The 24,444-nt window shown below is 40.6% G+C and overlaps 1 protein-coding gene across 1 annotated transcript in view; it reads right to left on the bottom strand.

Annotated features, from left to right (window-relative positions):
- rbm42 (RNA binding motif protein 42) overlaps window positions 1–24,106 on the bottom strand; it is a 32,694-nt gene extending 8,588 nt beyond the window's left edge. The window contains exons 1-5 of the mRNA XM_084336474.1: window positions 23,979–24,106; window positions 15,117–15,173; window positions 14,208–14,340; window positions 13,018–13,087; window positions 11,682–11,750 (exon numbers count right to left, since the gene is read on the bottom strand). Coding sequence (XP_084192600.1) covers window positions 11,682–11,750; window positions 13,018–13,087; window positions 14,208–14,340; window positions 15,117–15,172 — 328 coding nt within the window. The 5' untranslated portion in view covers window position 15,173; window positions 23,979–24,106. The remainder of the gene's footprint in view (window positions 1–11,681; window positions 11,751–13,017; window positions 13,088–14,207; window positions 14,341–15,116; window positions 15,174–23,978) is intronic.
- Between the last annotated feature and the right edge of the window lie 338 nt (window positions 24,107–24,444).

Below are 24,444 nucleotides of genomic sequence, written 5' to 3'. Positions count from 1 at the left end.
ACACAATTTTTTTGTGATATTGTAATTCAGCTAATAACTATAAAGTAGATAGATCTGCAGGCATTTGTTTGGAAAATAATTCAGACAGAAATGAAAATAACTTTTATTTCACTCCTCTGTAACTCTACGACAATAGTAGGGCCCTATGAAATCTGTTTTTATCTTTTCCTGTTTTCGGATTAGAATTTTCCTGTTTTACATTTTTCACTTCTCTGTTTTTTATATTTTTTCCTTTGGATTTAAGTTGAACCAAAATAAACAATACAAAATTATGTTTTTTTTTTTTTAAGATTTTTTTTTTTAGCGTTTATCTCTTTATTCTACTGGGCAGTCCAGTAGAGAGAGAGAGAGAGAGAGAGAGAGAGAGAGAGAGAGAGAGAGAGAGAGAGAGAGAGAGAGGTGAAATGGGAGACAGAGTGGGGGGAAGACATTCGACAAATAACGACGGGTTCGGGAATCGAACGCGGGTCAGCCGTGCCGCGACTCAGCGTGTTATGTGGTTCGCCACTGGGGCGCCCCACAAAATTATGTTTTAAACTAACTTTAATAACAGTACATCTGCCGTACAACAGTGCCAGTTCAGTTCAATGCAGTTCAACTGCCAGTGCAGTGCAATAACTAAATAACAATTAAATAGTTAAATAATACAAAATAATCATTTGTCTAAAATAAATCAGAACAAAACTAAAATGTAATTTCTTTCAAAGAGATGTCCTTTAAAGGTTCATGCTTCTCCCCATCTCTGGCTGACATCACCATTGTGATACATGATGGTTAGGCGCTTTGTGTTTTCCTCAGTGAGGGATTCTCTTTTGTCGGTCAGCAGCGTTTTGTACTTGCTGAAGCTTCTCTCTGTATAATTATCTTTTTAAGTTTAAATATCAACATTATCTGTCCATCCTCAGTAAATACTATCAAACTCCTTTGACCTCATCTGGTATTTCACGCGCACGCACACACACACTGTCCAAATATCCAGTTATCCAAATATCCAAATGTAACATTTGGCTACTTGAGAGAGAGAGAGACTCTCGTTACGCGTGACGCAAGTAAGCATGCACTGCGTTCCGAGAGACTCTCATTACGCGCGACGCAAGTAAGCGTGCACTGCGTTGAGAGAGAGACAGACTCATTACACGCGACGCAAGTAAGCACGCACTGCGTTCCGAGAGAGAGAGAAAGAGATTCATTACACGCAATGCAAGTAAGTGCACACTGCGTTCCGAGAGAGAGAGAGAGAGAGACTCATTATGCGCTCATTATGTCCCGGAATGGATTTGGTAGCAGTAATTTCTGTGTCTCCGTAGACCGTGCAGAGTCACTGTTCTAGAGTCGTAGTGAAGATTGATTTATATGAAAACCGATTTATGTATAACTTAAGCAAATTCCACGCCATTCCGCGATAATTCCAAATTCCGTGTTAATATCTAAATTCCGTGAAATCCTCCACGATTGCGGATTCCATAGGGCCCTAGACAATAGCACTCAGAGTAGGGATGGGAATCGATTCCTAATTGTCCGATTCCTGGAATCGCATGCCTCCGTGACTATCGATTCCTCTTATCGATGCCAGGTTTTTCCTACAGTTGTGCATAACGTTAGCGCCACGCATGTAGCCATGGCAGACTATTTTATTCTTTAACACTTTCAGTGCCCATGACATCATATGACGTTTTATCAGCCCAATGCCTGAATGCCCACGACGTGTATTAACGTTTTATTTTTTTTTATTAGCGATCTGATTTCATATTTCATCAACCAAGTCTCCCATTGGTACAGCAGCTCCTCCAGCAGCTCAAAATGGAAAAAAGCGCCCCCTATCGTCTATCCCTGAGTAACTGCACGTCAGTCGCTTAGACTGACCTGGGATCAGTCGATATGTAGAGGCGGAGCCAGCTGGCTCCTTGAGCTGGCAAGCTGTCTGCTCAACATGGAAGTCATCGCGGGACGGGAATCAGCCTGGAATATATATTCACAGTAGCCAATCGATAGTAGACAGTAGTGATCGATATTTGGAATGGCGATCAGGAATTGGAATGATCTTTTTGGAGAACATCTGATCTGAGGTAAGGAATCTATTTTACCAGTCTTGGGATAATCAGAGTTGTATTCGCTGAGATATCAGCGTGTCCCCTATGTGTGATGTGTCTCTGTGTGCGCGATCGCTGATGAGGAAATCAGAGAATCGATTTTGCATACGTACACATATACTATCGATAATCTAGCGTTTATTTGAAAACGATTCATAAATAGGCAGAAAAATGACGGAGTCTTGGGTGATGCTGTGGGACTCGGCACAACTCTGCAACGCTTCAATACCGCCACCTGGTGGCCGATCGGCGAGTTGCCAAACAGGAAGTTGCCCGAACCGGAAGTGGTCCATCCCCTATTTCCGTCCGGCCACTCGGTGATCGTCCCGGGGCCCAATATAGACACCGTCGATATGAATATTTGCCATAACTCAATAATCAACATGATTTGGACGTGTATTAGTAATATACAAACCGGAAATGGATCGCATCGATCAACATCGCATGATCAATATATCACCCATACTACATGAATCATTTAACGTCGGTCATTGAATTCTAGAATATTCCAGTAAACGTCTTTTATCATGGAATATTTATATTTTCCTTGAAAACGAGGGCTTTTCAAAATGCTATAAAACGAAAATGAACCGATAAAAAAAACAGTCCGCTTCGACAATGTTGACTGGAAAACGAGTCATTGATAAGCGACGGGCAGATTAGACACATAATTTAAAACATAGATTAGGCGTTATTAATGCTAACATTGAAGTAGATGGTGGGCATTCAACCGGTAAATCAAGGTTAAGCTTGGGCTCTGAAAGTGTTAAGGGCTCGAAATTGCCTGGGTTTTGGTCATATGCTCCCGAAATGCTCCCGCTGTTTGGCTGCTTCTATGTGCAGTGAAAACTACTCCAATGTTTTAGAACCTAGTCATTGATTTAATTCAGAGCCGCGGAGCTAACGCTAGCTAACGTTAGCTAATCAAGCTCACAGAGAGAGATAACAGCTGACAGCAGGTAGTACAGGTACAAATAAAATAAAAAAGGGGGTGGGGGCTGTTGTGTAAACCTTGTACTCTTTAGTTCACATATAATAAGAGACAGAGATCACGTTGACTGTTTGTTTACTAATGTAAGTCAGGAAGTACCGTGCAACATACAAACATGTCCGTGTAGCAACACAAGCCAATACCTTACAGGACAGGGGCCCGGGGAGGGAGCTCTGTGTGTGTGTGTGTGTGTGTCTGAAAGACCAGAGACAGAGAAGTCAGAGGAATAACGACCTGTTGAATGCAACTACGGTTCAATAGATTAAATTAGTTTAAGATATTGAACTGTAGTTACATTCAACAGGTCGTTATTCAATAGATTAAATTAGTTTAAGAATAATTTTTTTTTTAATTTTAAGAGAATCTCAAATACATTATTTTATTTAAGTGTAGGCTATAGTTAATGTTTTATTTTTTACAGTTTTTGTATTTTTCTGACATGGGGGCTCAACAATAAGTGACAATCAGAAATGTCAAGTTGCATGTTGTTATTCTAACCAGCTTAGTTCTGTTGCATTTCCAATGTATTTATTTAAATTATTAATTGAGCAGGAATCGATAAGGGAATCGAACCGATAAGCAGAATCGATAATGGAATCGTATCGATCAAATCTTATCAATTCCCATCCCTAACTCAGAGTGATTATTCCTGTTGTGGAAGAAAATAGTGTTTTCTTTCAAAAAAGGCCAGACTTGTGCATCTGCTACAAATGGTTCCAGAATAGTGTCCAATTTACTTTCAGTATGCAATCGACAGGCGTTTTATGCTATATTTGCAGGACTGTTGAGAGGTTAAGGGACTAGGGTATTAGAGGGTTAGGGTATTAACACTTTGGCGTCCGCAGTCTTGCGGCAATTTATGCCTCAGAGGACAGCGGTTTGTTTACAAACCTATGTACTTTCTAAGAGATATATATATCATTTATAGTATTGCTATCTGTCCATTCTCATTGTCACTTGAGTGCATAAACCGTGCCTTCATAATGGCTTAAAGAAAATAAAAATCCATCGGTTGGTTGTCATTTTATAGCGTCGTGAATATAAGGTTTATCGCGCTTTTCGTCTAGTCTTTTTTCCAGGAAGCTAGATAATAGGCTAAACGTTGGCGCCGTTATATCAAACGCCATTTCTGCTGTATATATACGAATGAAATAAAACAAACTGCGTAGCATCCGGACTATTACAGAGCATCTATGGATGAAATGGGGGCGGCGGGGAACGCCGATTAGTATTATTTATTAGCAATATAGTGTGCGTTCAATCAGCCATGTTCACTGATCATCACGTTAGGTTTTAAAACAATGTCCAATCCAGCTGTAATTTGGGGGAATAGTGTCCTACCGTCAGGCCATGTGATCGCCGGCAGCATTTCTTCATTAGTCATCGGATTCTGGTAGATCGATATGTCCATTGGCTAATCATAAATCCCATTATTCCGGGCTGAAAAATACGTTCGGTAACTGGATCAAAGATGGAGGGTCTTCGTTTGGAATCGAGGCTCATATGATAGATAGATAGATAGATAGATAGATAGATAGATAGATAGATAGATAGATAGATACTTTATTAATCCCCTTGGGGAAATTCAGGGTATCTCGCAGCTCACATAGTATACAGACATTGACCATTCCCATACAGTAGTTACACGTTATGTCTGCATCATGAATTAAAATAAGTACATGATAAAATTCAATTAAATCATACCCATCAATATTAAAATTAAAATTAAAATAGGAGCGTGATTAGATAAAAGCAGGTGTATAAAAACAGGTGTAAAAACAGATGTAAAAACAGGTGTAAAAAACAGGTGTAAAAACAGGTGTAACTATAATACGCTGTTGTACAGTCTGATGGCTGTGGGGACAAAGGACCTCCTGTGCCGCTCAGTCCGTGAGTGCAGGGAGATGAGCCGTCCGCTGCGACTGCTGCTCTGCCCCACCAGGGTGTGGTGGAGAGGGTGGTTGGTATTGCCCATGGCCAGCAGCTTGCTCTGAGTGCGGCTCTCCACCACGGTCCCCAGTGGGTCCAGTCTCCTCCCTACCACTGAGCCAGCCTTCTTGACCAGCTTATCCAGCCGTCTGGTATCCCTGGCCGTGGTATTACCACCCCAACAGACAGCGGCGTAGAGGTCCTGTGGGCGTATGATCCACCCACAGGACTGTAAAAGAAATCCCCTCAATGATACTGCAGTGGAGCGATGGCGCCCCTAAGCGGATCTGGCCGGTAGTGCATGTTTCAAAAATCAAATATGTGGGTAGGTCATGGATCTCGATAGCGGACGTTAACACTTTGAGTGCCACGCCGGGTTTTCCTTTTTACCCCCTTGATGCCACGGTCCACGGCCAATGTTAACGTTAATATCGCCTAATCTATGTTTTAAATTATGGTTTAAAATGTTTTAAAAAAAAATTATTATTATGTGTCTAATCTGCCCATCGCTGATCAAAGAATCATTTTCCAGTCAACATTGGCAAGGCAGATTGTATTTTTATCGCTTCATTTCCGTTTGATAGCATTTTGAAAATCACCCGTTTTCCGGGGAAAAACAACCCATTCTATGATAATCGCCTTTTACTGGAATATTCCAGAACGTTATCATTTGTCGGTCTATTTATGAATAGTTTTCAAATAAACGCTAGATGATCGATAGTATATAAATATATATAATAATCGCTGCTATTATTTCCTCATGGCTTTTACAGTCAAAACAGCTATATCACATATAGTGGAAACGCTTATATCTCCGTGAAAACGAGTCTGATTATCCTAACACTGATAACATAGATTCCTTACCTGACATCAGATGGTATCCAAATGGTATATTCCAATTCCTGATCACCATTCGAAAAAATCGATAAGTGTATTGATCCAACGTGTGTACAGTAGAACACATGATTCCCCGCGGCTCAGAGGCTCCAGAATGAACTCTGGTAACCCCGGCTGCATCAGTGAGAAGTAAAATGTGGAGTCAGAAATCCGTTCTCCCATTCACTTTCATTGAGTCCATTCCAAAAGGGTGATTTACCATCTGGGAGTAAACCCGAATATTCTCGGGTGTGGCACGCAAAGTGTTAATAGCGTTATAAATATGGAATAAAACAATAACAACTTGCCACGAGTATATACGTGGCTCTGGTCCACAACGCATGGAATCGAAACACGTATATACTCGTGGCTGGTCCTTAAAGTGTTAAGGGGCTAGGGGTTAGGGCAGTGTTTCTCAAAGTGGGGGGCGCGGCCCCCAGGGGGGGCGCAGAGGCATGACAGGGGGGGGCCTTGAGATTTATAAAAAAATAAAATAAAAATTATCACTAAAGTGCTATCTGTTGCAGCTGCACTGTTCTCCATGAAAATAACATTTCTCAAAATCTGAAAATCATTATTTAATAAAACACAGAAAAGGATCACCAAGTTACTCTGGATAAAAAAAACCTTTACAGACAACATTGAGACAAAGCTTCCTGACACATCTCCATCCAAACTCTTGGAAGAACTCTTTGAAATCTCATCTGATACCACCTAGAGAGCTAGTTTCAGAGTGTGGTGCTGAGTACCAAGTATCTCATCTCATGGCCCACCAAGTATCTCATGATGCAGCAGTTAAGGTGTTGATTGCACCACCTACAGTATCTGTGTGAAGCTGGCTTTTCATCCATGACAGCTCTGAAAACAAAATATAGGGCCAATTTGAAAGGTCACGATATTAGTGTTATTTCAATAAATTTAAACATGGCCCATTTCATGACTATTTTGTTGGGGCGAGGGGGGGGGGGCCCAAAATATTTTGGTCCGCCAAAGGGGGGCCTGACAGAAAAAGTTTGAGAAGCACTGGGTTAGGGTATTAAGAGTTAATAGGGGATAGGGTATTAACACATTGCCCGCCGGGGGTTATGCCCATCTAATGCCCCTGTCTGCCAGCACTGTAAGCCTATGGAGATGTTTACCTTCTTTGCAGGGCTATAACTTTTAAAATTGTATTGCTATATTGACATTACTATGGCCCATTCAACATCAATTATCTATCGTTCAGGATGTGGGAACGTTATACTTTTTCATTCATACATTGTTGTATTAATACCTTCTAGATGAATATAAGTATGTTTTTAGTCTTTTCTGCTGTAATTCCAAAAACGCTAGTTATAGGCCCAAACGCATTATATAGATCAGTGGTTCCCAAAGTCGGGGTCGCGACCCAAAGGTGGGCCGCGAACAGCCACGGGTGGGCCGCGAGATGATTAAAAAAAAAAAAATAAAAATTATTTTATTTTTTATTTTATTTTTATTTATTTTTTTGTCAGGCCACTGAACTTAGAAGCAGGCCAGGACAGTGTTTCTAGTTGTATTCTAAAATTCTATTATATTGTATTCTAAAATGTCACTATATGGTTTTATATTAACTTAATAAATAAACAAAAACGTGGGCGGCTACGTGGCGTAGTGGGCAAGGCGCTCGCCACGAAATCTGGAGACGCTGGGCTTGCCTGTTCGAGCCCAGCGCTCCACATTTGCTTTCAGTTTAGCTGGTTGTCCGTACTAATACACATTGGCCGTATTAGGGGGTGGGAAACTGATGGGTGGGGATCGGGCGTTGTGGACAGCGACTCCTACAGGTCGGTTGGTGCGCCTGCGCAGTAGAATCAGGAAGTGTCGGGGGCAGCGTGAGCCTCCCACGCGTTACTCCTCGCCACTGAGAGATCGAGCTGCGCAGGTGAAAAGATGCGACTGCTGTTACCTCAAGTACCGGAGGGGACTTGTGCTATGTATGACTTAGTCCACATTGCAGCCGGCTTGTGGGAGGCAAGAAACAGCGTTCGTGACAGGGGAGGGTTGAATTGGATGATACGAAATTGGGATGGGAGAAAATATAGAAAATGGGAGAAAAAGTGGATAAAAAAAAAAAAAAAAATAAACAAAAACGTAAAATCTACTTATTTCAACGAACATTTCAAACTAAATAACAGATTATGCACATAAAACGCTGAAAACAACCGAAGCAACAATAGTATTTTAATGAGGCTATTATTATTATCATTATTATTTTGCAACAAGTTAGCCCTCTCATAAATAGCACATATAAATGAATAACTAACTTAATAGGATTGAAGTGATATTTGGCTTAAAAAATCGGTCGCCTGGCAAAAAAAAAAAAAAAAAAAAGACCGACGATGTGCATTGGGCCGCGGCTCTCTGACGCCTTATTTTCTGGGCCCTGGCCTGAAAAGTTTGGGAACCCCTGATATAGATTATAGATTGCCCCCCCCCCCCCCCCATACACGCTACACCAAAAAACTCAAATGTATATGATCGGTATACATTATGCCTCATCATGCGCGGAGGAAAGGGGGGGGGGGGGGGGGGTCGTTTATAATTCCCCGATCATCAGTAACTGCTTTATGTAGGTTGGGTGGATATATTGATCAGATGGTTTGCAAACAAGGAAATGCACAATCGGGTTGAAAATAACGTTATATTCCTCTTACCGTGGGCCAATGAGACTGGCGGTGAAAGATCCCAATTATACGACGCCGATCGCCTAGGTCCATTTCCGGTTTGTATGGCGCAATAAACGCCGAAATCATATAGATTATTAACCCATTCTCTGCCGGGCTTATATCCATCCTAAACCATCCTCCACCAGCGCTATTTGTCTATGGAGATGTTCACCTTCTTTGCAGGGCTATAACTTTTTAAATTGTATTGCTAAATTGACATTACTATGGCCCATTCAACATCAATTATCTATCGTTCAGGATGTAGGAACGTTTTACTTTTTCATTCACACATTCATACTAAAATACCGTCTAGAGTATAAATATGTTTTTATTGTTTTCTGCAGTATTTCATAGAACGTGAGATATAGGCCTAAATGCATATATTAGATGATCAAATGCAGTTTGATACCGATCAACGTTATATACAAAATTTCAACTGTACATGGTCCTAAACGTCATGACTGGTCATCTGCGGGTGAACGGAGGGGGGGGGGGGGGGGGTCGTTTATAATTCAATGACCGACGTTAAATGATTCATGTAGTATGGGTGATATATTGATCATGCGATGTTGATCGATGCGATCCATTTCCGGTTTGTATATTACTAATACACGTCCAAATCATGTTGATTATTGAGTTATGGCAAATATTCATATCGACGGTGTCTATATTGGGCCCCGGGACGATCACCGAGTGGCCGGACGGAAATAGGGGATGGACCACTTCCGGTTCGGGCAACTTCCTGTTTGGCAACTCGCCGATCGGCCACCAGGTGGCGGTATTGAAGCGTTGCAGAGTTGTGCCGAGTCCCACAGCATCACCCAAGACTCCGTGGGTGAAATATGAATACCATGATGAAAATATGAAATATTGATCTCAAAGACGCCTTACATCGTCATTGGCAGATTACGCATGGCGGAGAATGACGTGTTAACACGTCATCGGCGGAGAATGGGTTAAGTTTAGAAAGCGATCCATTATGTACATAGTGTCTGTCGGGAGTCCCGTAACGAGATGTGACTGCCGGATGATTTTCATCGATGCACTGATGGCACATCCTGTTTGCGAGTGTAACTCGCCCGACCATCCACCAGGCGGCGGTATTGAGCCGTCGTTGCAGTCACATCTAAGGTCCAGCTGCAGGACCGGGGGTGGGTATATGAATTATGAATGTCATGGCGAAAAAATGAAATATTGATCTCAAAAACGCTGTACAGCGATCCTGGCAGACAACGCATGGCGGCCAATAACGCTGGACAGCGTTTTTGGCGCTGGATGTGTTAAGGGACTAGGTTATTCCCTTAATACCACCACATTGGATTTTAAATGAAACAATCAAGATGTGCTTTAAGTGCAAACCTTTAACTTTAGGTTGAGGGTATTCAGGTGAACGGTGTTGGAATTTCAACCATTTCTATATGTTCCTCCTCCTTTTTAAGGGATCAAAAGTAATTGGACAATTGGTTGCTCAGCTGTTCCATGACCATGTGTGTGTATTCCCTCATTATTTAATAATTTACAAGGAGCAGATAAAAGGTCTAGAGTTAAGTGTGGTATTTGCATTGGGAATCTGTTGCCGTCAACTCTCAAGGTCCAAAGAGCTGTCACTATCAGTGAAGCAAGCCATCATTAGGCTGAAAAAAACTAAACAAACCCATCAGAGATAGCAAAAACATTAGGTGTGGCCAAATCAACAGTTTGGCACATTCTTAAAAAGAAAGAACACACTGGTGATCTCAGCAACACCAAAATACCCAGAAGACCACAGAAAACAACTGTAATCTCACCACAAGATGTAAACCATTGGTGAGCCTCAAAAACAGGAAGACCAGATTATAGTTTGCAAAAAAAAACATCTAAAAAGCCTGCACAGTTCTGGAACAACATCCCATGGACAGATGAGACAAAGATCAACTTGTACCAGAATGATGGGAAGAGAAGAGTATGGAGAAGGAAAGGAACTGCTCATGATCCAAAGCATACCACCTCATCAGTGAAGCATGGTGGTGGTAGTGTTATGGAGTGGGCATGTGTGGCTGCCAATGGAACTGGGACCTGTGTATTTATTGATGAATTCTGAAGTGTCTTATCTGCTCATATTAGGGCTGTCTTAAATACTTTGAAGCTTCGTTCGATGGGCATTATTAATTATTATTATTATAAAAAAAAAATATATATATATATATATATATATATATATATATATATATATATATATATATATATATGATTTTCTTTTTTTGGTGCAAAATCAACTCTGCCTCTCTTCGTTAACTACAACAAGCAATGCCGTTTGTTATTTAAGATGAGGTCGGACTCGGCACTGACAGATTTGTGTTCATTGTGCTGCTTTTATAAAGCCTCAAATGACGGCTTCCAATATTTCTTGAAAGCAAAGTGTTTTGTTTGTCTAAGATTTAAAAAGGTTTAAACTTTACAGTCCTGACAAAGTTGAACAAAGTGGTGTACAAGTCCCACAACATAAAAATATATATATATATATAATCTCGAAGCTTCGAATTAAAATCGAATCTCGCCCCTGAAGCTTCGAATTCCAAAAAAGATTTGAAGGTCAGCCCTAGCTCATATTCAGCCGAATGCTTCAGAACTCATTAGAGATGGACAATGACCCAAAGCATACTGAGAAAGCAGTCAAAGAGTTTGGCAAAGAAGGCAAATAAGTGGAAAGTCAATCACCTGACCTGAATCCAATTGAGCATGCATTCCACTTGCTGAAGACAGAACTGCTCTAAGAACAAGCAGGAACTGAAGACAGTAAGCAGTAGAGGCCTGGCAGAGCATCACCAGGGACCAAACCCAGGGTCTGGCTGTCATCGACTGCAAAGGATTTGCAAAGACATTTAAAAAGTGACCATTTTATTTATGGAAGTTAGTTTGTTAATTGTTAACTACTTTTGGTCCCTTTAAAAGAGGGGGCACATGTAGAAACTGTTGTAATTCCTACACTGTTCACCTGATTTGGATGTAAATACCCTCAAATTAAAGCTGAAAGTCTGCACCTAAAGCACTTGATTGTTTCCCTTCAAGTCCATTGTAGTGGTGTACAGAGTCAAAATGTGTTAATGTCCCAATATTTATGGGCCTCACCGGGTCTCTGGAGGATGTGGGGGACGAAGGCTGGTCTCATCATTGGAGGAGGAAGACGAACTGGAGGGACTGACAGATAGACAGGTTAGACTGACTACCTGGGCATCATGTTATAAAGTCATGACATTTACCAGAGCATCATGTTATAAAGTCATGACATTTACCTGGGCATCATGTTATAAAGTCATGATATTTACCTGGGCATCACGTTATAAAGTCGTGACATTTACCTGGGCATCATGTTATAAAGTCATGACATTTACCTGGGCATCATGTTATAAAGTCATGACATTTACCTGGGCATCATGTTATAAAGTCATGATATTTACCTGGGCATCATGTTATAAAGTCATGACATTTACCTGGGCATCATGTTATAGTCATGACATTTACCTGGGCATCATGTTATAAAGTCATGACATTTACCTGGGCATCATGTTATAAAGTCATGACATTTACCAGAGCATCATGTTATAAAGTCATGATATTTACCTGGGCATCATGTTATAAAGTCATGATATTTACCAGAGCATCATGTTATAAAGTCATGACATTTACCAGAGCATCATGTTATAAAGTCATGACATTTACCTGGGCATCATGTTATAAAGTCATGACATTTACCAGAGCATCATGTTATAAAGTCATGACATTTACCTGGGCATCATGTTATAAAGTCATGACATTTACCTGGGCATCATGTTATAAAGTCATGATATTTACCTGGGCATCATGTTATAAAGTCACGACATTTACCTGGGCATCATGTTATAAAGTCATGACATTTACCTGGGCATCATGTTATAAAGTCATGATATTTACCTGGGCATCATGTTATAAAGTCATGACATTTACCTGGGCATCATGTTATAAAGTCATGACATTTACCTGGGCATCATGTTATAAAGTCATGACATTTACCTGGGCATCATGTTATAAAGTCATGACATTTACCAGAGCATCATGTTATAAAGTCATGATATTTACCTGGGCATCATGTTATAAAGTCATGACATTTACCAGAGCATCATGTTATAAAGTCATGACATTTACCTGGGCATCATGTTATAAAGTCATGATATTTACCTGGGCATCATGTTATAAAGTCATGATATTTACCAGAGCATCATGTTATAAAGTCATGACATTTACCAGAGCATCATGTTATAAAGTCATGACATTTACCAGAGCATCATGTTATAAAGTCATGACATTTACCTGGGCATCATGTTATAAAATCATGACATTTACCTGGGCATCACGTTGACAAGACGGCTTGCCACTTTCATCACTTTAAGTTTACATTACTGAAGTGTGTGTGTGTGTTGGGAGTCACCTGGTCCTACAAAGGCTAGTGGTGGAGGGCCAACATAGGTAGCAGCTCTGGCATCTAGAGTCTGTTGGACCTGAGAGAAATATAAACACAAATAATATAATGTTGTCCGTGTATGTATGTATGTATTAGGGGTGGGGGGGGAAATCAATACATAGTAGTATCGCGATACTTTGCATGGCGATACTGTATCGATACAGGGACGCCAAGTATCGACATTTAATTATTAATAAAAAATAAAAATAGTTTTTGTTTTTTTGTATAAGGAAGTTGCATTGTTCATTTCAATACCTGTAATAGTACAGTAGTCCACACACACACACATGTGCATTCAGTTAAGTTGGAATATGACTGTAATACAAACAGTTCAGTTTGTCAGGTACATGCAACACAGATTACAGTGTTTACATCTGTCTGCTTGAGAAAATACCATGTTCTGCAATAAAAATGATTGAAGTGAGATGAACAGACTGAACTTTATTTTATTAGATAAAACATGTTGACAGTTTTACTTTGCAGTAAAAAAAAAGAAAAAAAAGTGACACTTAAAAGAAAATCGCAATATTCACGATATATCGAGTATCGCGATAGTATCGTATCGCGGCCCAAGTATCGCGATAGTATCGTATCGTGAGGTCTCTGGCGATTCCCACCCCTAGTATGTATGTATGTATGTATGTATGTATGTATGTATGTATGTATGTATGTATGTATGTATGTATGTATGTATGTATGTATGTATGTATGTATGTATGTACCGGTATGTATGTATGTATGTATGTATGTATGTATGTATGTATGTATGTATGTATGTATGTATGTATGTATGTATGTATGTATGTATGTATGTATGTATGTATGTATGTATGTATGTTGTTCTGTCTCTGTGTGTGCATGTTGTTCTCCATGTATATGCGTGTGTTGTTCTGTGTGTTGTTCTCTGTATATGTGTGTGTGTTGTGCATGTTGTTCTGTGTATATGTGTGTGTGTTGTTCTGTGTATGTGTGTGTTGTTCTGTGTGTGTGTGTGTGTATTGTTCTGTGTGTGTGTGTGTGTTCTGTGTATATGTGTGTTCGTCTGTAGGTATGTGTGTGTTGTTCTGTGTATGTGTGTTTGTTGTTCTGTGTGTGTGTTGTTTTGTGTGTGTATGTTGTTCTGTGTATATGTGTGTGTGTTGTTCTGTGTGTGTTACCTGTCTGTATGTGTTGGTTCCTATGATGGCTCGGACCACTGGGAGTTTTGGGATGGCTAAAGCAACTGGAACCCCCTCTATCACACCTGGACCTCCACCTGGCAGCGTACCACCCAGAACCTCCTGCTCAAAACTACACAGAGAGAGAGAGAGTGAGAGAGCGAGAGAGAGACGCACACACACAGATGCAGAGAGAGAGAGACAGCGAAAGAGGCAGAAAGAGACAGTCAGATAGAGAAAGAGACAGAAGAAGAGAGCGAGAGAGACGCACACACACAGAGGCAGAGAGAGACAGCGAAAGAGGCAGAAAGAGACAGTCAGATAGAGAAAGAGAGACAGAAGAGAGAGAGGGACGCACACACAGAGGCAGAGAGAGAGAGACAGCGAAAGAGGCAGAAAGAGACAGTCAGATAGAGAAAGAGAGACAGAAGAAGAGAGAGACAGATGGAGATAGAAAGAAACACAGAGAAAGAGAGAGAGAGACAGAGAGAGAAAAGGTGACAGAAAGACACAGAGAGGCAGAGAGAGTCAGGCAGAGAAAGAGAGACAGAAGCAGCTGTCAATCTGTCTGTTTCTGGGTGGACAAGTCAGCTTGCCACTTTAAGTTGATATAGAAGCTAGCAGAAATTCATATCCTGTTAGCTCTCTCTGTGTGTGTGTGTGTGGTTATTACATTATGATGTTTTATCAGTTATATTAAAACTGACTGACATCAGCTTTAGTTATTACATCATAATGTTATAACATCAGTTATATTAAAACTGAATGACAATGGTCACAATGGTTTTATGAATTTCCGCCATTGGCTCTGGGAAAAAGAGCTGAACCAATGAAAAACAAGATAAACTATTTCTCTTCCATTTCAACCCTTTCAGACAAAGGTAGTAATGAAAGTGTCATCGTACTCACAGAGCCATCTCAGCCTCCATCTCCTTCAGACGCTCCTCTCCCAACTTCAGTGCCATGCTGGAAACACAGGTACAATTCAATCAATTGGACAATCAATCAATCAATCAATCAATCAAGTCATGTATACAGTAGCCATCAAACAAGGAGCCTACATGGCCTCAGCCCCATGCCTTCCCAGTAATATTAGACTGACCCCAGTTCTGTTACCATGGCCTCAGCTCCATGCCTTCCCACTAGTAATATTAGACTGACCCGAGTTCTGTTACCATGGCCTCAGCTCCATGCCTTCCCACTGCCAGTAATATTAAACTGACCCCAGTTCTGTTACGATTCAGGTAATGATGGAGTAGAGTGTATGGATGTAGGTAAAATGGTAAATAAATGATAATGTAAATGTAATGTAAATGATAATGGTAAAGATAATGATGAGTAGAGAGTATGGATGCACTGCAGGTAATGATGAGTAAAGTGTATGGTTGCAGGTAATGATGAGTAGAGTGTATGGATGCAGGCAATGATTAGTATAGACTAGGCAGGGGTAGGCAATTAAGTTTGGCCGAAGGCCACATTTTTTCCAAGCCATTGTATGGGGGGCCGGAAACAAAAACAATGGCTAATTTAATATATTGATAGTGAAAATGTTTAACTCTGTGACAGACCACCTTATTATAACTAGGGGTGGGAATCACCAGTTTCATCACGATACGATACGATATCGATTCTTTGGACAACGATACGATATTATCCGATATCACACAGTCTACCACGCTACGATACGATTCAGGTGCCTGCGATCGATATGAGACGATATTATATGCCCATTTAACACAATCAGTAACATTTAAATCAACAAAAAAAAAGGCTATGGAAATATCATTTGACATTTTTATTTTTGAGCTCTTCCAGACATTTAAATGAAAAACAATCTATTGTTTTTAATACAAATAGACCTCCTGTTTTGGTTCGTTTTTCTTTTTTTTCCTCGATATTAATATCCTATTCACTGTCACAGAGGTCAAGGAAGAAAGAACATCATGGAAGGAAGCGGAGAAAATCGCCCAACACCGAACCAGCTGGAGAGATTTCATGAATGACCTATGCTCCCCAAAGAGCAAAAGGGTTTAAGTCAAGTGTCACAGAGCTGTATTTTGGCTGGAAAAGGCATATTGGGAGTCCGAAGGTGCAGTACCGGCCATATCCTGTTAGTGGGGCTATCCCGAGAATGCACCCTCGTTCCCAGTCCCCACTTCTCTCTGCCTATGGCTCTGGGTTAGCTTGTTAACGTAACGTTATCTTCGATCTTTAACGCGACGTGGGCATAATGGAGTGGCGAGGATTGCAAAGCAGGTTAGATGCATTGGACCCGTTGCGGAATAAAACAGCAGGGACATGTTTTGGGTCACAGAATAGGCACACTAGTCTTTCTCTTGTGACGCTCTAGACGCTACTGCTGTGTGCTGTTGATCCGAGCCGAGCGGATAAGTCACATGGGATTTTCAAAATAAGAGTATCGCAATATGAATCGATCTTTTTACGTTGCATCGATCCTATTTGATTATTGATAATAGATCGATATATCGATCTGGATCGATGTATCGCCCCACCCCTACTTATAACTAAGACATACATTTGTGGCAGAGACTGGACCAAATAAACAAGCTGCATAGGTGGCATAATAAACTGTAAACGACATACCTGTACACATTTGCACTGAACATTATACCTGTCTTTTTGCCATTTCATTATAAAACCAAAGACAAGCGCCTCTCTCTTATCGGTCTATCTTACATTACGCGCAACCAATGCGTCTATCTGACAGCTTGGAGCGCACTGGACTATTGAGAAACAATATTTAACACTTTGAGTGCCACGGACGCTTTATGTCATTAGTTAATGCCGCCGCGTTTGTTTGTCGTTTTTTTTATTAGCGATTTGAATTCATATTTCATCAATCGAGCCTCATGCTAGTGCTCCAAACCCTCTCCCCTAAACCCCTAAAGTTTGAATGACTTACTGAACTGGTGTTATAATTTCACACCACACATGTGGTGTGGCTTGTTTGTTATTTCAGCACCACCCACTTTCTTCATGTTGAGCAAGCGCTACATTGCACCTCGCTGCCTACCTGTTATTCACTCTCAACATGGATAAAACAAAGTATAATAAGCATTCTTTAGGTGCTGGTAGTTTCTCTATTTGGACATTATAGCTAACATATAGTCTAGCCTAGTTGGTCGGAATAATAAAAAAAATTAAAAATATTATTATTTTTTTAATAATCTGAGGGGCCAGATATTTTTGCTGGCGGACCAATTTCGGCCCGCGGGCCGCCAATTGCCAAACTGTGGATTAGAGTGTATGGATGCAGGTAATGATGGAGTAGAGTGTATGGATGCAATGTCTTGCACAACCAAAGCCTCTTGAAAATCTGAATCTGCTACTGAAAGCGATTGATTTGATAGGTATAAGGGTTGCTTTTGCTAATGGGATAGATAGCCTGATAATCCATTATGTTGGTGGATTCTGAAAGCTAGAAATAACATTACCAACAGGGAAAAACATTAATGATTTATGGACTTCTAACAATGGGCCTCATTCAACAATACTCTTATTATTTTTCTTATATTGTTGCTTACCTGTCTGTTAAGAGAACAATAAGAAAAGCCACCGCCACATTCATCAAGCCATTCTTAACACTTTGGTTGCCACTTGTTAACATGGTAAAACATGGTTGAATGCCAGCACCCACTTCAATGATAGCGTTGTGAACGCATAATCTCTGTCTTAAATTATGGCTATGTGTCTAATCTGCCCGTCACTTATCAATGACTTGTTTGCAGTCAACATTGTCGAAACGGATTGTTTTTTTTTAATCTGTTCATTTCCGTTTTATAGCATTTTGAAAAGCCCTTGTTTTTCAGGAAAATATATAGATTCTGTGATAAACGGCATTTACTGGAATATTCTGGAATACACAAAAAACGGTCATTTTTCAGCCTATTTATGAATCGTTTTAAAATAAACGCTAGATTATCGATAGTATATGTGTACTTATGCACGCTAGAGAAGCGATCTGAAAAATATATTCTCTCATTTCCTGATCGCACACACACACACACACACACACACACATGGGGCACACGCTGATATCTCTGTGAAAATAGATCGGATTACCCCAAGACTGGTCAAATAAATTGCTTACCTCAGATCAGATGTTCTCCAAAAAGATTATTCCAATTCCTGATCGCCATTCCAAATATCGATCGCGTTTATTGATTCAGCGTTGGGTACTGTAAATATGTATTCCACATGTTTTCCGGCTCGGTGATCACTTCAGGCTCTTCAGATGCCTCGCCGGAGAAGTAAAATTAATGTGAATGTATCTGAGAACGTATTTGAACACACCTGACGACCGGCCGTATTGTTATGCAAAGTAGTACTTAGCGAGTTGGCGCATCAGTCGAGTGCAGCGACCGTCGCGGTTAACTTAAGAGGGGGGGGATTGTGTTTCTCACATTGACGCTGTCTGTCGTTGATAATATAATCTGAAGAGCATTATTATTATTATCATTCTCGAGAATACACGTTGCGCGTCTACTGTGCCAAAGTCAAGAGAGCACATTCATCTGCGGACTAGAAAGGTGCGCTCAGTAGAGCACAGATGTCCGCCACTTGACTTGGAATTAATGTACTGTATGCATTCAGAAGTGCTGAATAAATGTTTTATGGACCCATAATAGTGATTATTTATTATTTAAGTAAAGTTTTGCCATAATCATATATTTTTCCATAATCAGGTAGCTGAACAACATTGGTAAAAAAAATTCTATTCTATGAATCATTTTCGGCCTTTCGGCCAACTGTTTCCTATTTTCGGTATCGGTTTCGGCCAAGAATTTCCCATTCGGTGCATCCCTAGTCAAAATTAGTTGTTTATTTATTTATGTTTTACTGTTTGCATACGAGGTGGTCTGCAAATGTTCTTGATAACAATCTAGTGGTATGCATAAAACAGAAGTTTTGGAACCACCGATATAGACGATCTCTAAATATGCGTTCTATGATACGTATACAGTACTGCATATCTGTATGTCATAAATGTCATGATATATATCTGTAAATCTGTATGTTGTGTATGTCATAAATGTCATTATGAATTGAAAATGGGGGACCCTGATGTAAACAAGACAAAAGTCTTTCTCTGGTCTGCCTCCCCTTAACCCTTTCAGTGCCACGGACGACATATCTCGTTTTATTGTTTTATTAGCGATCTGAAATCATATTTCCTCAACCGAGTCTCCCGTTGGTACACCAGCCCCTACAGGAGCTCAGAATGGAAAAAAGCGCCCCCTATCGTCTATCCCTGTGTAACGTCTGCAGGTCAGTCGCTTAGACTGACCTGGGATCTGTAGATATGTAGTCTGATCAACATGGAAGTCATCGCAGGACGGGAATCAGCCTGGAATATATATTCACAGCAGCCAATAATCAATCAATAAGCATGATCGATATTTGGAATGGTGATCAGGAATTGGAATAATCTTTTTGGAGAACATCTGATCTGAGGTAAGGAATCTATTTTACCAGTCTTGGGATAATCAGAGTTGTATTCGCTGAGATCTCAGCGTTTGCCCTATGTGTGATGTGTCTGTGTGTGCGCGATCGCTGATGAGGAAATAAGATAATACATTTTTCAGCTCGCGTCTATAGCATGCATACGTACACATATACTATCGATAATCTAGCGTTTATTTGAAAACTATTCATAAATAGGCCGAAAAATGACGTTTTTGTGTATTCTAGAATATTCCAGTAAATGTCTTTTATCATGGAATCTTTATATTTTCCTTGAAAACGAGGGCTTTTCAAAATGCTATAAAACAAAAATGAACCGATAAAAAAACAATCTGCTTCGACAATGTTGACTGCAAACGAGTCATTGATAAAGCGACAGGCAGATGAGACACATAGCCATAATTTAAAACATAGATTAGGCGTTTTTAACGCTAACATTGAAGTGGATGGTGGCATTCAAGGGCTCTGAAAGTGTTAACAATTGTGTGTATTGAGCCGTACTGTATTGTACCCATTCTGCAATCTGTTAATAAAATCTTCAATCAATCAATGGCCTGGGCGGCCAGAGCATAACTGTTCTAACAGCAATATATAATCCATTTCAGACAGAATGCACGCAATAAGTTATAATAATAATTATTGAAAAGTTCTGTATTTTTAAAGTCATATTTGGGGGCAATTAACCCTTTAATCGCCAAGGACGACTTTAGACGTCATTCCTCGCCATGCGTAATCTGCCAATGACGTCGTACAGTGTCTTTGAGATCAATATTTCTAAAATCTGTCATGGCAATCATATTTCACCCACGGAGACTTGAGATCTCCTGTAGATCTCCTCTCAACTCTCCAACGGTTCAAGACCGCCATCTGGTGGCCGATCGGCGAATCGCCAAAACCGGAAGTGAGCGGCCGGAAGTGGTGCTCACCCATATTTCTTCCGGCCACTCGCTATCGCTAGAGGGACTCCATCTTGATACACTGGACATCGATCCGTTGCCAATAACTCGATAAACAACATGATTTGGATGTATATAGTATTATACAACCTGGAACTGGACCAACTAGATCGACATCCCATAATAACGAACTTTCTGCTCCACGCTGATCGCCCAACGCTACGAGGAAGCCGCAGTGAGTTTCAGCGTGTTTGATTATTATACATACAAACAAACTGCTATGATCAACATATCACCCATACTACATGAATCATTTAACGTCGGCCACGGACTTATAACCCCCCCCCCCCCCCCCCCCCCCCCTCCGGTCACCAGCAGATGATGAGGCATGACGTTTAGGACCTTGTACAATTGAAATTTTTAATCTGACGTCAATCGGTATCAAACTACATTTGATGATCTAATATATGTATTTGTGGCTATAACTCACGTTCTATGGAATGCTGCAGAAAACGATAAAAACATATTTATACTTTAGACAGTATTTTAGTATGAATGTGTGAATGAAAAAGTAGAACGTTGCTACATCCTAAACGATAGATACTTGATGTTGAATGGGCCATAGTAATGTCAATTTAGCAATACAATTTAAAAAGTTATAGCCCTGCAAAGAAGGGGAACATCTCCATAGACAAATAGAACTGGCAGAGGACGGTATAAGGATGGATATAAGCGTGGCAGAGAAAGGGTTACCAATGGTATGCTTTTTTATTTTATTTTTGGTAAGAGTTTCTTATCTGGGTAAGAGTGCTCTCGACCACTCTTAGAATTTGGTCTTGCCTGAGAGAAAAGCAACAATAAGAAAACATTGCTGAATCCCAGGTAAGAACAAAATAAGAAGAAATGCTAGTTAAGAACGAAATCTGTTCTTATATCTCTTCATGCATGAGGCCCAATGTTAGTATCATAATGTTGCTGCACTTGTGTGCGTCTGTCCATGTGTGTTTGTCTGTGCCACTGCTTCGATCCATCAAGCTAAGGTAGAGATAACGTTTGCATTTAATCTCCACTCTATAACACTGGTAGGTTATAAGAGCAGGCTGTGCAATGCCAGTAAGCTCCCACACTAAGCAAAAAGTTGACCTACGTTGCCCTTTTACGCACTTCGGTATTATAAACGTTAAGTCCTTGTAGCAGAGTTGTTGAGAGTGAGTGTTTTAGTACAAGACCAGCTTTCAATACACTGGACTGAATTCACAGACACACACTGACTGAGCAGGAGAGAACTGATTAGAGATCAGAGCTCCATAACAGAAGTATGTTTTCTAACCTTCTTTATATTGTAGCTTTTCGTCGTCCTCATTATTGTATGCATCAACAGGGAGAGTATGTTATTTTATAGTACTCTACTGTGTAGTGTTGTGGATAATAGGGTTAGACGAATTGTGAATGAATGAATGAATGAAAACTTTATTTAACAGATTGCAGAATGGGTACAATACAGTACGGCTCAATACATACAATTGTTAAGGGGATGCAGACCTGAGAAAGACGTTTGTCTTGTTTCCATCAGGGTCCCCCATTTTCAATTCATATAGACATATATGACATACATGACATACAGATAGTCAGTACTGCTACATCTATACATTTATGACATACCAGATTTGCAAATACAGTACTGTTTGTGGTACAGAAGGAGTCAAGAAAAGGGAGTATATACATTTGACGTAGAAACTGTACATTGGAGGTTGGGTGGGGGGGGTTGGGTACATTGGGATATTGACAACCATACTGGGTAATTTACATTGGAGGTGGTTGGGGGGGGGGGGGGGGGCGGGGGGCATACTGTATAAACAAGTAACACTGTACATTGAGGGGGGGGGGGGAGGAGACACTGTACAAACAAACACAATTGTACATTGAACTATTGACAAAACCATACTAGGTAAATGACTGTACATTGGAGGGGGTTGGGATGATTGGGTTAGGATATTTACAGGGGCCAGTGTTGAATTGCAGTCTCCCGTAGGTGTCCCTTGAGAGAGGTTTTGAAAGTGGGTAGTGATCCACATTCCTTTACAGCTTTGGGTAGGGCGTTCCACATTGATGTGGCATAATTGCGAAACGTGTTTAGTCCCTTATTTGAGCCGAATCTGGGTTTGACATGATTTGTGGAGCTCCCTCTGGTGTTGTGATCGTGGTATTCACTGACCTTTGGGAAGTATTTTGACATGTACATGGGTACCTTGGTCGTGTAGTGTATCTTGTAGACCAGGCCCATTGCAAGTTGTTGTACTCTGTCGTCTACTCTAAGCCATCCTAGGTTGTCGAAGTGGGCAGGGGTGAGGTGGGTTCTAGGAGTAAGGTCAAGCAGTAGTCTGACCAGTTTGTTTTGAGATGTTTGTAATTTTGTTTTTAGCGCCTTTGAGGTGCTTTGGTACCATGAGGTGCAAGCATAGTCGTAGTACCCCTGAATGAGTGCTCCTGCCAGAGTCTTCAGGGTGTTCTTGTTTACCAGAGAGGAGATCCGGTACAAGAATCTAGTTCGTTGGTTGACTTTTTTTATTACATTGGATGCCATTTTGTCACAGGAGAGATTAGCCTCTAGGATGGACCCCAGGTAGGTAATTTCATCTTTCCTTGTGACAATATTGTCACCCACTGTAACTGAGAAGCCGTCGGTCTTGCTGAGTTTGTTATTTGAACCGAAGAGAATGGACTCTGTTTTGCCCATGTGTAATGATAGTTTGTTATCAGCGAGCCATATGCAGATTCTGCCTAGTTCCGAGCTGAGGGTTTTTTCAACCTGTAACTTGTTCTTGTCAGAGACCAGCAGGGCTGAGTCGTCCGCAAACAGGAACAAGTTGCAGTCACAAGCTGACGACATGTCATTTGCATAAATTAGGAATGGAATTCACTGGTAAAGACCTGTGGAGTGGCTCTGCGGTTTTACATTATTTGGTAGATCCATGCAGCTTTATTCAAATTAGCAATGAGTATAAGTATTACTTAAAACATTTTACATTATGTAACTTTACTTCACATCACGTGAAGACATGTTGTAGCTAACGTTATATTAACTATATAACGTTATGGAGATTATTATGAACAACGTCAGATGGAATGTTTGGATTCCGAGGTCATGAAATGTTTCAGATGTAACTTTAACGCTAGTTGCCGTTACAGACAGAACATAAGATACAGATCGAAAATTGAAACACCGAGTAGAATCACATTTAACTGTTCATGATGGAGCTAGGCTAACTGTTAGCTACCCTGAAGCTGAGCGCCTTCTGGTCGTTATTAATGTTACCTAAAGAGAACGCTGGTAGTTCAAACAACAAGCTGACAGATAATTAAGCGAATAAAACACGAAGAAAAACTTTACTTTAACCCGCGGAGCTCCACACAGCTTCAGTCGGAACGGTGTTACTGTTAACTAGTTATTATCTCCACACACTACTATACACTACTAGTAGCAAAGAGAGGAATGTATGCTACTAGCTTTTTTCCGTCGCCTGTCGCAGCGCTATGACGACAGTCTTCTTCTTTTTCCTCTTTGGCTTTCCGGAAGTCTAGACGGCCGTCGGCGTATTGATTGATTGATCGATTGAAAACTTTAACTAACAGATTGCAGAATGGGTACAGTACAGTACAGCTCAATACACACAATTGTTAAAGATGCAGACCAGAGAAAGACTTTCGTCTTGTTTACATCAGGGTCCCCCATTTTCAATTAATCATAAGTAACTGTTAAAGTTATGTGATGTATACGATTGCATGTAACTGTCTAACTGTTTCCACAAGGGGGCGCTATAGGCGGAGCTATTGACTCTGGCATAAATGTCATGATA

Source organism: Notolepis coatsorum (assembly GCF_963971535.1).
Source record: "Notolepis coatsorum genome assembly, chromosome: 19".
NCBI classification, from domain to species: Eukaryota; Metazoa; Chordata; class Actinopteri; order Aulopiformes; family Paralepididae; genus Notolepis; species Notolepis coatsorum.
The sequence above is the reverse complement of the archived record's forward strand: the minus strand, read 5'-3'. Positions and strand labels throughout refer to the sequence as shown.